Here is a 14,054-nt window from a genome sequence, read left to right as displayed (position 1 = left end):
GGTTCAATATCTCACATTTACAGTCTGCTGCTGGGACTGAAAAAAGGCCTCTTTAGATAAAATTAAAGGAGACTGGGAAAAGGATTTACTGATTTTTATATCTGAAGAGAGCCGGAAGATTATTTTAACATTGATTAATTCTTCGTCATTATGTCCTCGTCATACTTTATTACAATTCAAAGTGATACATAGAATTCACATCTCTAAAGACAGTCTCTCTCGATTCTACAGATATTTCCCCCTACTGTGATAGATGTACTAATGGAGTGGCCACATTAAATCATATATTTTGGACATGTCCGAGCCTTGAACAGTTTTGGAAAGATGTATTTCAAACTTTTTCTGTACTTTTCAATGTTAGTTTTAAGCCCAATCCCTTGACTGTTGTGTTTGGTATTGTTGAGGATGGTATTACAAAACTGAAGCCATCTAATTTGCGGGTTTTGGCCTTTATGTCTCTTAGGGCCAGGAGGGCGACCTTGCTCAAATGAAAGGAGGCTGCCCCACCCACTCATGTTCAACGGCTATCTGAAGTTATGCTGTGCCTTGATCTAGAGAAGATTCGTTGTTCAATTTCTGATTCTAAACATGATTTTCTAATGTTATGGGGACCCTTTCTGAATTATATTCATAATCTTTGAACTGTTATTAAAGTATGGGTCTGAGCCATTATTATTATAATATTATATGGTAAGGTTTTTTTTTCTCTTTTTTTCACCAACCAGCTCATTTTGGTAGTGGGAGTAAAATCTGTTTTTGTAATAAAAGACAATTATTTTATTTAATTTCATAATTCAATCTTTTTTTCTATGATTGATTTGGAAAATGGGATATTGTGATCATATTACCGCGATTTAACTGTAATTTAATTCATATTACTTGCTTTCCTACGAATTTTGTATTTGTATTCATGCAATTTATATACCGTAAATTCCGGTGTATAAGCCGAGAATTTTACCCTAAATTTTGGTCCTAAAATTAGGGGGTCGGCTTATACAGAGGGTGCCAACTTTGGAAAAACGAATACACGGCAGACAGGTCATATTGATTGGCTGTTTTTGAGTCAAATTCGTTCCACTGTCGAAGCATGAATTCTTTGAATGGTTTGTTTAAACTCACATCTAGTGGCTGGAGCACGGACATCAAACCACCAGGGATGACTGCAATGTCCGTGTTTTTAGCTTTCAATGCTGCTTTTGTCAAAGACGCTTTGAACATATCCCAGACAAGTAGCGATTTTTCCTTCCTGACACCTTCGGGACTTCGATGCCACACCTCTTTAACCCGCTTCGTCCATCCAGCAGCGTTCTTGAACGTAAGCAACACCCCACGCGGATTTTCTGAGCAATCTTTGTTTTTTGTCTCAACACAAGATCACGTCTATTCATAAATCGTGTGCACCAACTTCGCGTAGCTTTGAAATTGTCGCTGACCTCACGGTGTTTTTTGTCCCATTTCAGCGCTTGAACTCGAATCATTTCTCTGGTAACGATGTATCCTGACGATCTCTCGTGATTCACCCACTCTAAAACTTTTTCTTCCACTTCTGGCCACTGGCATGTTGTCCCGCGGTTTGCACATTTCATCTTTGGCATTTCCCTCAGCGTGTCCTCTGCCTTTCTCCACTCTCTCACTCTCTCTCGTTTACACTAAACTTCTTAGCAGCTGCAGTGAGAGGGGCAGAGCACGACGGGGATTGGAGTAGAATGAGGGAGCGAGTGTGGGGTAGAGGGGAAGAGCGAGAAGGGGGATGAAAGTGTGAGATGGTGAGAGGGAGAGTGGGAGGAGTTTGAGTAGGTGAGAGGGAGATTCAGAGTAAGGAGAAGTGGTTGGAGGAGGGGAGGGGCAGTTTAGGGTGAGTGGGGGCGATCGAGTAGGTGAGGGGTTATTCAGGGCAAGAGCAAGAGGGAAAGTAACGATATTGTGGGGAGATGGGGAGGGGGGAGTGAGAGGTGGTGGTGGGCCAGTGATAGTGACAGCAAGAGGGGGAGTAGGGGAAATTGTGCAAAGGGAAGGGAATAGTGATGGAGGGTGGAGGATGAGAGGAATGGAGATGCTGGGGGGTTGTAGGAGAAGATGTGGGGAAGGAAGAGTGATTCAGGGGAGACAGTGAGGGTGGATGGGGAGGGGAGGGCGTCCTTGATAGGGAGGAAAGAGCTGATGGGGTGGTGGGGAGATAGTAGAGGGAGGTGATTGGGCGTGTTAGGGTACGAGAAGGTTGGACGGGGAAAGAGCGTGCGGAGGGGATGAATGGGGAGGCTAGGCGATATTATGAAACGAAAAAGGTCAGGAGGGGAGAGGGGTGGGGAAAGTAGAGGGGGAGAAATATGGATAGGAAAGGAAGAAGGGGGAGTATTGGGTCGGGAAGAGAAGCTTTAGGTTAACTGGATGGTAGAGGGATGGGGTGAAAGAGTGCAGGAGAAAAGGGGGGAGGGAGAGGGCTTGAGGATGGGGAAGTGAAAGGAAGAGGAGAGGATAGGGTCAGATAGTTAGATAATCCAGGGTTAGATAATCTGGGGATAGATAGTTTATATGAGGGGAGAGGAGGTGGGAAGCGATGGGTGAGTGGGAGGGGGAGGGTGTGGAGAGTAAATGTAGGAGAGGAGGGAAATGTGCAGAGAGTGAATAGGGTAGGGTGAAGGGGAGGGTAAAGGGAGGGTAGATAGGGAGGGGGAGAATGCAGGTTAGATAGATGGTGGGGGGGAGATGATGGATCGGGGAGGGACAGTGGGAGACAGGTAGGTGAAGATTGGGGGAACAGTAATAGGAGGGGAAAAGGTGGTGGAATCATGAGACTGGAGGGGAGTGGACGTTGAGGGTAGGGGAGATAATGGGAGTGACGGAGTGAGTGAGGGGAGGATTAGAGACAGTAGAGGGAGGAGTGGGTAGGGGTAGGGAGATGGGAAGGGATGGGGAGAAGTTAGGAGTGATGATGGAGAGGTTGTATAGCAAAGTTGGAGGAGGAGAGAGTTGGGAAAGTTGGCTGGTAGGAGGAGAGTGAGACGGAGATTGTGAGCAGGGAGATGGACAAGAGGGAGGCGGGTGAGATTAATTTTGTGAGTGGGGAGATGGACGGGGAGGGGAGGGCAAGTGCAGCTCTGTGCCACTGTCTCTGACCGGGGCTCAGCCAGCACCTGGTCCCTCGGTCTTGCTGGGTAAATGTAGAAGAGCCGGGAGGGAGATGGTGGGGTGAAGAACTGCGTGAAGATCAGTCTCATCGCGGTCGACTGAGCCTCTGCTCACGAGGCTGCGGAGGGGGAGACGGAGAGAGGAAGGGATAGGAAGAGAGAGACGCACAAAACGACAGAGGCAGTAAGTGAGCCAGAAATGGAGAGGAGGTACAATGATAAAGATAATGGAGAGTGGGAGATAGATGATGGAGAAGGAAGGGAAGGGGAGATAGAGGGAATGAAGGAAAGGGGAGAATGGTTCAGGGACTCCAGTTCGATCTCTTTGTATGGGGGCTTCACGCTCTCCCTGTAACCCCATGGGTTTGCTTCATAATCAGGTTTTACAGCCTGGAATGTGTTGTTCTACGGCATGTGCACAGTGCAATACATTAAAACCTAAATTACAATAAGAAATATACATAAATTAAATTGAATTAGAGGGATGTGATTTCCTCGCATGCTCGCTGTGAATTGTCCCCTCGCAGTTTGTGCGGGTCAGGGGTCTGGGTGAAATTGATGGGAGTGTGATGGGAAGTAAAGTGGTATCAGTGTAAACGGGTGATGGGGGTTAGCACAGACACAGTGGGCCAATGGGCCTGTCCCCATGCTGGGAGCCTATGCAGAGCCACCGAAGCGGGGAGCAGGTGTGGTTTGGGACTGGGGGCGGAATCAGATAATATCGACTTTACAGCAGATGAGGTGAAGCGGGAGTTGGGGAAAGGGGAGTAGATAATGTGAGAAAACCGGAATTCCCAAAGTCCGGCGGGAGTGACTCCGACCTCTCCACCAGTTTGTTTCGGAGTCATTGTAGGGGGGTGAGAAACAATTCTGGGTGGAACTGACTGGGACCACCACCACCACCACACGACATGTGGGAAAGGTCTTCCATTGGCCATGGATGGGAAAACGACAGGAGTGCAAACACTGTGGACCAGTCCATTCGGCCCCTTTATTAAAAAGCTGTCTGATGCTGCCGCGGCAGACCTCCTCCTGCCCCAATCACCACCCCTGTTCGTTCCTGAGCCCCCGAACACTTCTACCTATCTCTCGTACAGCAGAACGCAATTCCCTTCTGTAATCTCTTCCCACTGGATCACCACTGCCTCTTCCCTCCCTCCCCTCCCATGTGATCTACCACCTGCAACCATTTGTCACCTGCACCTTTGGTCTCCCAGCCACTGTCACTGTCTCCATCCAGCCCTCCTCATCCGGATCTACCTACCACCCAGGTCTTGCTCCACCACTTCTTATACCAGCAGTCAGTGCAGATACGAGGTCTTGACCTGAAATGTCGACTGTCCATTTCCCGTCAGAGACACTGACTGACCCGCTGAGTCCCTCCAGCTCCTTTGTGTTCTGCTGCTCATTGTCTTCATGGAGTCACAGAGTAATACGGCACAGAAACAGGCCCTTCAGCCCAACTGGTCCATGCTGACCACTGTAGGGAGCATCATTCCTGCTAGTCCCGGTTGCCCATGGTCAGCCACTAATCTTCCAAACACTTCCCTCCGTGTACATAGCCAAATGAGTTTTAAATGTTACAACTGTACCCACCTCGAACACTTCCTCTGGCAGCTCATTCCAGGTACTCACTGCCCCCTGTGGATATAATTTTCCTCTCAGGTCTCTTTTAAATCTCTCCCTCTTCTCATGTATCTCTGCCCTTTAATATTAGACTCACCAAATCTGGGAAAAAGTCTATGAACCCCTCATGACTTTATAAACCTCCAGGAGGTCACTCCTCATTCTCCTACACTCCAGCGTGACCGACCTCTCCCTACAACTCAGCTCTCGAGTCTGGGTACCAGCCTCGTAAATCTCTTCTGCACCCTCTGCAGCTCGACAGTGTTTTCCCTGTTACAGGGTGACCCACATTGTACTCTCTTCTCCAAGTGAGGACCGAACAATGACTTGTAGAACTGCAACATCACGTCCCTCCTGCTGAACTCGATGCCCCGACTGATGAAGGCCAGCGGGTTAAAAGCTGCTTTCACTACACTGTCTCCCCGTGCAGCCACTCGGTGAAATGTGTGCTGGTACACCCAGCACCCCCTGTTCCACACACTCCTCCGTGCCAACCCATTCCCCCTGGTCCTAGCCTGATTTGAATGTCTAAACCTCAACACTTCACAATGACCTAAATTGAAAACCATTTCCCCCTCCTCAGCCGACTGATCAAGATGTCTTTGTAATTCATTGTAACCTCCTTCAGTCCCCACTGGACCCTCTAGTTTAGTGACGCAGGTTGTGCTGGGCACATCCATATCCAAATGTTACATCGCTAATGAATATCAGAGCCCCTAACACAGACACTCCACTCGTCACTGGACCCCAGTCCGCACATAATCCACATACAATCCAAATGATATAATCCAGTGGTAGCTCCTGAATCCCATCTGACCCAATGCAGTTCCCCATGTCTTCATTTAATTCCCCAAATTCCAACGTAATAACAATTTCCTTCCCCAAATCTCCACTCAGTTCCCCAAATATTCGTTTAATCCTAATTTAATTCCCTGGACCTCCACTTATCAACAGTTCAATCTTCTAACACCCCAAGTACCGTAATTCCAACACGATTCTTCAAATCCCATTCACCATCAATGCACCTTCCCAAATTCCCAGTTAGACATTCAAAGCAGGGTAGGAGCATGGTGAATGGCAAAGCACTGACGATACTCCAAATAATCATTTCATCACAATACCCTGAATTTCCATTTAATACAAATGTAACTTAATCTCAACACTGCTCCCATAGCAACACACACACACAATGCTGAAGGAACTCAGCAGGTCAGGCAGCATCTATGGAGAGGAATAAACTGACAATTTTTTGGGCCAAGACACTTTATCAGGACTCTTTCCCAGTGTTGTGATAAAGGGTCTCGGCCAGAACTGCCAACTCTTTATTCTCCTCCATAGATGCTGCCTGACCTGCTGAGTTCCTCCAGCATTTTGTGCGTCTTGCTCCACATTTCCAACATCTGCAGTCTATCGTTTTTACAATGACTGAGTCCTCAATCCATCATAATGTAATTCCTCCGACCTCTTATCGATCGCTAGCTGGCTGAGATCTGATGCGGCGTCAGATGGGTTCAACTTCACAGGTTGTGATCATTTCTGGAGATGTGAGTACGGGAACCAGATTTGAGAACAGAAAATGCCATTGCACATGGGAAAGATTCCATATACAGCTGCACCACCGTGTGTGTGTGTGTTTGTGTGTGTGCGCGCGTGTGCGTGTGTGTGTAACGGTGAACAATCGCTGAAGAAACTGCTCCCTCACCCAGTGACCAGAAGATCTGGTGGGATGAGAAGCAGCAATCACTACAGTCTGACACAGTCATCTTTGATCGTCTCTGAATTCAGCAATCACGATGGTTAATCATCCAGCATCCTGCTCACTGAAACACTTTCTCCAGTTTGAACTCGCCGGTGTTTCACAAGGTGGGACAACTGAGTGAATCCCTTCCCACATTCAGTGCAGATGAACGGGCTCTCCCCAGTGTGAACTTGCTGCTGTATCTGCAGGTGAGATGGGTGAATAAATCCCATCCCACAGTCTGGCAGGTGAACGGCCTCTCCCCGGTGTGAACTGACTGATGTGCCTGTAGGTGGGAGAACCGAGTAAATCCCTTCCCACATTCAGAGAAAATGAACTGACCGGTGTGTCTGTAGGTGGGATAACTGAGTGAATCCCTTCCCACATTCAGAGAAAATGAACTGACCGGTGTGTCTGCAAGTGGGATGACTGAGTGAATCCCTTCCCACATTCAGTGCAGATATACGGCCTCTCCCCAGTGTGAACTCTCTGATGTATCAACAGATCTGATGACTGAGTAAATCTCTTCCCACAAATGGAACAGGTGAACGGTCTCTCCCCAGTGTGAACTTGCTGGTGTCTCTTCAGGTGGAACGATCGATTGAATCCCTTCCCACATTCAGTGCAGATATACGGCCTCTCCCCAGTGTGAACTCTCCGGTGTGTCAACAGGTTTGATGACCGAGTGAATCCCTTCCCACAGTCTGAGCAGGTGAACGGCCTCTCCCCAGTGTGAATTTGCTGGTGTCTCTGCAGGTGAGATGGGTGGGTAAATCTCTTCCCACAGTCTGAGCAGGTGAACGGTCGCTCCCCAGTGTGAATTCGCTGGTGTGCCAGCAGCTCAGACGACCGAGTAAATCCCTTCCCACATTCAGTGCAGATATACGGCCTCTCCCCGGTGTGAACTGTCTGGTGTGTCAACAGGTCTGCTGACTGAGTAAATCTCTTCCCACAAACGGAACAGATAAATGGTCTCTCCCCAGTGTGAATTCGCTGGTGTCTCTGCAGGTGAGATGGGTGGGTAAACGTCTTCTCACACTCTGAGCAGGTGAATGGCCTCTCCCCAGAGTGAACTCGCTGGTGTATCTGCAGTTGAGATGACCGAGTAAATCCCTTCCCACACTCTGAGCAGGTGAACGGCCACTCCCCAGTGTGAACTCCCTGATGTATCTTCAGTTGGGATGACCGAGTAAATCCCTTCCCACACTCTGAGCAAATGAACGGCCTCTCCCCAGTGTGAATTCGCTGATGTACCTTCAGTTGAGATGACTGAGTGAATCCCTTCCCACAGTCTGAGCAGGTGAACGGTCTCTCCCCAGTGTGAACTCGCTGGTGTCTCTGCAGGTGAGATGGGTAGGTAAATCCCTTCCCACACTCTGAGCAGGTGAACAGCCTCTCCTCAGGGTGAACATGCTGGTGTCTCATTGCCCAGGAAAAATTATATCCCTCCCACAATCCGAACAGGTGAACTGCCTCTCCCCAGCGTGAACGCGCTGGTGTCTCATTGCTGGGGGTGAATTATATCCCTCCCACACTCAGGGCTGGTGAACGGCCTCTCCACAGTGTGAACTCACTGGTGTGTCAGTGGGTGGGCTGAGTGACTGAATCCCTTCTCCCACTGAGAGCTAACGAATGATATCTCCCTGCTCTCAATTCTCCGGGGGGAGGGTCACCAAGTCAGATGAGAGACGTACTGAATTCCTCGCACAATCAATGCAGATGAAGAACTGATCTCTGGGGAACAAATGCTGGTGTGTTCTCAGCACCCCGGTTCCAGTGGATTTCACTGAATTTAAACAGAAAACTTCACTTAAAGATAAATCACTTTTTCATCTTCAAGGATCGACAATGGAAGATTTGGTGTTGCAAAGAAAATGTCTGCTCACTCCTTAAGTGTCTGGTCAAGCACAGCAGAACTGATGGGTTTGAGATTCCCGTACGCAAATCCTTTGCCGTCTCCAACCTGTGAAAAGATTTACAGAAGACATCAGTGGGTGAAGGACAGCGTTTGAGATGAGATAATTTCAGTGTCTGTGGAGAGGTCTGACATCACACTGTCACAGTGAGGTTCAACACAAGTTGGACGAACAACTCGTCGTCTGACTGGGCACGGACCAGGTGGCCAGACCGACCATCAAATTCTCTGACAGTTTGATTGTCCGTATCAGAATGGGCCATTTCTGCCCGTCATCAATTACATGGCTGATCCTGGGGGCTTTCTAAGTATTCTGATCTCCCACCATTCTGGTGACTGACAGTGGTGACTCATCGGTGTCACAGCCAATGAATGTGAAGGGGAGGGCATTGGTCTGTCTCACTCAGATGTGGCACTTTTGTGATGTGAAAGCTACCGGTCACTGGTCACCCAGGATAAAGGTGTTTGATGTCACTATGTAGCCAGAGAGGGGAACGGTGAAAAAGGAGTTTTCATGGGGACTGGCATGGATGGAAGATCGGCTGATTGGCAGGAGGCAAAGAGTGGGAACACAGAGAGCCATTTCTGGTTGGCTGTCAGTGACTAGTGGTGTTCTGCTGGGGTCGGTCTTGGAATTGCTTCACGTTAAATGTCAATGATGTGGATGAAGGAACTGATGGCTTTTTTGCCTCGTTTGCAGCCGATACAAAGAGAGATGGAGAAGGCCGGTAGTGTTCAGATAGCAGAGAGTCTGCAGAAAGACTTTGAGAGGATGGGCAAAGAGGTGGCAGATGGAATACTTTATCAGGAAGTGTAATGAAAGGGTTAATGTATGAGGATCATTTCATCACTCTGGGCCTGTACACGCTGGTGGTCAGAAGAATCGGGGGATCTCACTGAAGCCCATCGAGTATGAGACAGTCTAGATAGCGTGGATGTGGAGGGGATGTTACTTATAATGGGGGAATCTCGCACCAGAGGGTACGGACTCAAAATAGAGGAGCGTTCATTTGGAACAGAGAGGAATTTCTTTAGCCAGCAAGTAGTGAATGTGTGGAATTCATTGCCACAGACGGCTGTGGAGGCCAAATCATTGGGTACATTTAAAACAGAGGTTGATATGTTCTTGGTTACATAGAAAATAGGTGCAGGAGTAGGCCATTCGGCCCTTTGAGCCTGCACCGCCATTCAGTATGATCATGGCTGACCATCCAACTCAGAACCCTGTACCTGCTTTCTTTCCATACCCCCGATCCCTTTAGTCACAAGGGCCATATCTAACTTCCTCTTAAGTATAACCAATGAACCGGCCTCAACTGTTTCCTGTGGCAGAGAATTCCACAGATTCACCACGCTCTGCGTGAAGAAGTTTTTCCTCATCTCGGTCCTAAAAGGCTTCCCCTTTATCCTTAAACTGTGACCCCTCGTTCTGGACTTCCCCAACATCGGAAACAATCTTCCTGCATCTAGCCTGTCCAATCCCTTTAGAATTTTATACGTTTCATTAAGATCCCCCCTCAATCTTCTAAATTCCAGTGAGTATAAGCCTAGTCGATCTAGTCTTTCTTCATATGAAAGTCCTGCCATCCCAGGAATCAATCTGGTGAACCTTCACTGTACTCCCTCTATGGCAAGAATGCCTTTCCTCAGATTAGTGAACCAAAACTGCACACAATATTCTAGGTGCAGTCTCACCAAGGCCTTGTACAACTGCAGTAGAACCTCCCTGCTCCTGTACTCAAATCCTTTTGCTATGAATGCCAACATACCATTTGCCTTTTTCACCGCCTGCTGTACCTGCATGCCCACCTTCAATGACTGGTGTACAATGACACCCAGGTCTCATTGCATCTCCCCTTTTCCTAAACAGCCACCGTTCAGATAATAATCTGTTTTCCTGTTCTTGCAACCAAAGTGGATAACCTCACATTTATCCACATTAAGTTGCATCTGCCATGAATTTGCCCACTCACCGAACCTACCCAAGTCACCCTGCATCCTCTTAGCATCCTCCTCACAGCTAACACCACCACCTAGCTTCGTGTCATCCGCAAACTTGGAGATGCTGCATTTAATTCCCTCGTCTAAATCATTAATATATATTGTAAACAACTGGGGTCCCAGCACTGAGCCTTGCGGTACCCCACTAGTCACTGCCTGCCATTCTGAAAAGGTCCCATTTACTCCCTCTCTTTGCTTCCTGTCTGCCAACCAATTCTCTATCCACATCAATACCATACCCACAATACCGTGTGATTGAAGTTTGCACACTAATCTCCTGTGTGGGACCTTGTCAAAAGCCTTTTGAAAATCTAAATATACTACATCCACTGGCTCTCCCCTATCCACTCTACTAGTTACATCTTCAAAAAATTTTATAAGATTCGTCAGACATGATTTTCCTTTCACAAATCCATGCTGACTTTGTCCGATGATTTCACCTCTTTCCAAATGTGCTGTTATCACATCTTTGATAACCGACTCTAGCATTTTCCTCACCACCACTGTCAGTCTAACCGGTCTATAGTTCCCCGGTTTTTCTCTCCCTCCTTTTTTAAAAAGTGGGGTTACATTAGCCACCCTCCAATCTTCAGGAACTAATCCAGAATCTAAGGAGTTTTGAAAAATTATCACTAATGCATCCACTATTTCTTGGACTACTTCCTTAAGCACTCTGGGATGCAGACCATCTGGCCCTGGGGATTTATCTGCCTTTAATCCCTTCAATTTACCTAACACCACTTCCCTACTAACATGTATTTCCCTCAGTTCCTCCATCTCACTAGACCCTCGGTCCCTTACTATTTCCAGAAGATTATTTATGTCCTCCTTAGTGAAGACAGAACCAAAGTAGTTATTCAATTGGTCTGCCATGTCTTTGTTCCCTATGATCAATTCTCCTGTTTCTGACTATAAAGGACCTACATTTGTCTTGACCAATCTTTTTCTTTTCACGTATCTATAATAGCTTTTACAGTCAGTTTTTATGTTCCCTGCCAGCTTTCTCTCATAATCTTTTTTTCCTTTTCCTAATTAAACCCTTTGTCCTCCTCTGCTGGTCTCTGAATTTCTCCCAGTCCTCAGGTGTGCCGCTTTTTTTTGCTAATTTATATGTTTCTTCTTTGGACTTGATACTATCCCTAACTTCCCTTGTCAGCCACGGGTGCACTACCTTCCCTGGTTTATTCTTTTGCCAAACTGGGATGAACAATTGTTGTTGCTTATCCATGCGATCTTTAAATGCTTACCATTGCATATCCACCATCAACCCTTTAAGTATCATTTGCCAGTCTATCTTAGCTAATTCATGTCTCATACCTTCAAAGTTACCCTTCTTTAAGTTCAGAACCTTTGTTTCTGAATTAACTATGTCACTCTCCATCTTAATGAAGAATTCCACCATATTATGGTCACTCTTACACAAGGGGCCTCGCACGACAAAATTACTAACCAACCCTTCCTCATTGCTTAATACCCAATCTAGAATGGCCTGCTCTCTAGTTGGTTCCTCGGCATGTTGGTTCAGAAAACCATCCCGCATACATTCCAAGAAATCCTCTTCCTCAGCACCCTTACCAATTTGGTTCACCCAATCTATATGTAGATTGAAGTCACCCATTATAACTACTGTTCCTTTATTGCACGCATTTCTAATTTCCTGTTTAATGCCATCCCCAACCTCACTACTACTGTTAGGTGGCCTGTACACAACTCCCACCAGCGCTTTCTACCCCTTAGTGTTATGCAGCTCTACCCATATCGATTCCACATCCTCCTGGCTAATGTCCTTCCTTTCTATTGCGTTAATCTCCTCTCTAACCAGCAACGCTACCCCACCTCCTTTTCTTTCCTGTCTATCCCTCCTGAATATTGAATGTCCCTGGACGTTGAGCTCCCATCCTTGGTCACCCTGGAGCCATGTCTCTGTGATCCCAACTATATCATATTCATTAATAACTATCTGCACATTCAGTTCATCCACCTCGTTACGAATGCTCCTCGCTTTTTTTCAGGCTTATTTTCACAACACTCTTAGCCCTTATACAATTATGTTGAAAAGTAGCTCTTTTTTGCTTTTTGCCCTGGATTTGCCTGCCTGCCACTTTTACTTTTCTGGGTTAGTCAGGGCATCAAAGTTTACAGCGAGAAGGCAGTGGAACGGGGTTGAGGGCGATAATCAATTAACCATGAAGGATTTTCAGAGCCGAGTGGTCAATGTCTAATGGTTTTGTGTTCTTAAGGGTAAAAAGTTCCAGAACAACAGGCGGTAGAACGAAGGTGATTTTCTAAAGAACTAAAGCTGGCGTAACGATTCTCTCTGTTCACTCTGCAGCGCTAACTCACATCTTCAGTGACTGAAACGGACTTCAGCTGCCATTAACCCGGAACTCCAGTTTTGTTCCGAGTCTGAGGGATGCATCCGCTCCCATCCCCTCCGCCACCGGCGGGGGAAGCGCTGGAAGTGTCCCCCGTGTCGGTCACTTTCCCCGGGGAACATCAGGACCAGATGCCCGGGGGTCACGGTCCCCGCAGTGCGCATGCGTCATAGAAATGGCGCCAGCACCTTCGCTCATCAGCCCCAAATTCCCCGGGGCCCGGGGTGGAGGAAGGGGCAAAACTGTCCCGAGGTGCGGGGCCGCGGTGTGTCCACAGCTCGCAGCAATTCTCCCTCATTCGGGGTTGCGGGCCCGATGATATAAGACGCCCCCACCCGGAAACCAGCTCCTACCTGCCGCCGACCATCCAGACCCCTCTGTCCACAGGACGCATGCGCAATGTACGGAAAACAGGAAATCTTTACGCCTGCGCGTTTGACCGCTGGGTCACGCCGGGCGTATTCTGACGCGCGAAGATACCTGGGTAGGCAAGGTACCATTCAAAGACCTGGCAAGCGCCGGTTTCCCTCTACCTGATACTCCAAAACCAATCATTGTTTTTATGTGCAATACTCCGCAACTACTGTAATGCAGCACGCTCACACAAATAATATACTCAATGTCAACAAACATTCCATGTGTCAAAAGTCAAAGTCCAACCCACTTACAAATGCAGATGTAAAACAAAAGGACATCATACACAAATTTCTGGAGGAACTCAGCAGGTCAGGCTGCATGTACGCAGAGGAATAAACAGTCGAGGCAATTATATTGTCCTTGCCTTTTACACGAGTTATCATAAGATCATATTCCTGCAAAATCAGACTCCAGCTTAACAACTTTCTGTTCTTGTCCTTCAACTTACTCAAAAACACGAATGGATTATGTGTATAAACCACAAGTGGTTTCTGAGCGGGCAAGCATAAAGATCAAAATGCTGCAAAGCTAGAATAAGTGACAATAACTCTTTCTTTATGTAGAATAATTTCGTTCATGCTTATTAAATTTCCTTGTCAATTAAGCCACAGGATGTTCCACATCATCATTATTTGTAGTAACATTGCTCCTGCAACTTCGTCACTGGCATCCGCCGCTATAGAAAATGGCTTTGCAATGTCAGGTGACCTGACTACAGGGTGGTGACTTAAAATGGCCTTTAACTGATCAAATGCCTCCTGACAAAGTTCTGTCCAAACAAACTTTTCCACTTTCTTCTGTAGCTTAGTCAAAGGAGGAGCAGTGTCAGCAAAGATCTTACAGAACTTACGATA

At 47.2% G+C, this 14,054-nt stretch overlaps 1 protein-coding gene across 2 annotated transcripts; it reads right to left on the bottom strand.

Annotated features, from left to right (window-relative positions):
• Positions 1–4,312: 4,312 nt before the first annotated feature.
• On the bottom strand, positions 4,313–13,181 carry LOC132381624 (zinc finger protein 229-like). 2 transcript variants are annotated; one of them, XM_059951155.1, is made up of 2 exons: positions 13,137–13,181; positions 4,313–8,455 (listed from the first exon to the last, which is right to left on the bottom strand). In XM_059951155.1, the coding sequence occupies exon 2, from the start codon at positions 7,915–7,917 to the stop codon at positions 6,880–6,882; it is 1,038 nt and encodes a 345-aa protein (XP_059807138.1). In that variant the 5' UTR covers positions 7,918–8,455; positions 13,137–13,181; the 3' UTR covers positions 4,313–6,879. The 2 variants fall into 2 exon arrangements, with proteins under 2 accessions (XP_059807138.1, XP_059807139.1); XM_059951156.1 differs by lacking the exon at positions 13,137–13,181 and adding an exon at positions 12,752–13,062.
• Between the last annotated feature and the right edge of the window lie 873 nt (positions 13,182–14,054).

This window comes from Hypanus sabinus, chromosome 26 (assembly GCF_030144855.1).
Source record: "Hypanus sabinus isolate sHypSab1 chromosome 26, sHypSab1.hap1, whole genome shotgun sequence".
Lineage (NCBI taxonomy): Eukaryota > Metazoa > Chordata > Chondrichthyes > Myliobatiformes > Dasyatidae > Hypanus > Hypanus sabinus.
Note: the sequence above shows the minus strand (reverse complement) of the source record. Positions and strands in the feature narration are given on the sequence as shown.

Coding starts and splice junctions, on each gene's coding strand:
- LOC132381624 (XM_059951155.1), bottom strand. CDS start 7,917: ATGAGACACCAGCATGTTCACCCTGAGGAGAGGCTGTTCACCTGCTCA.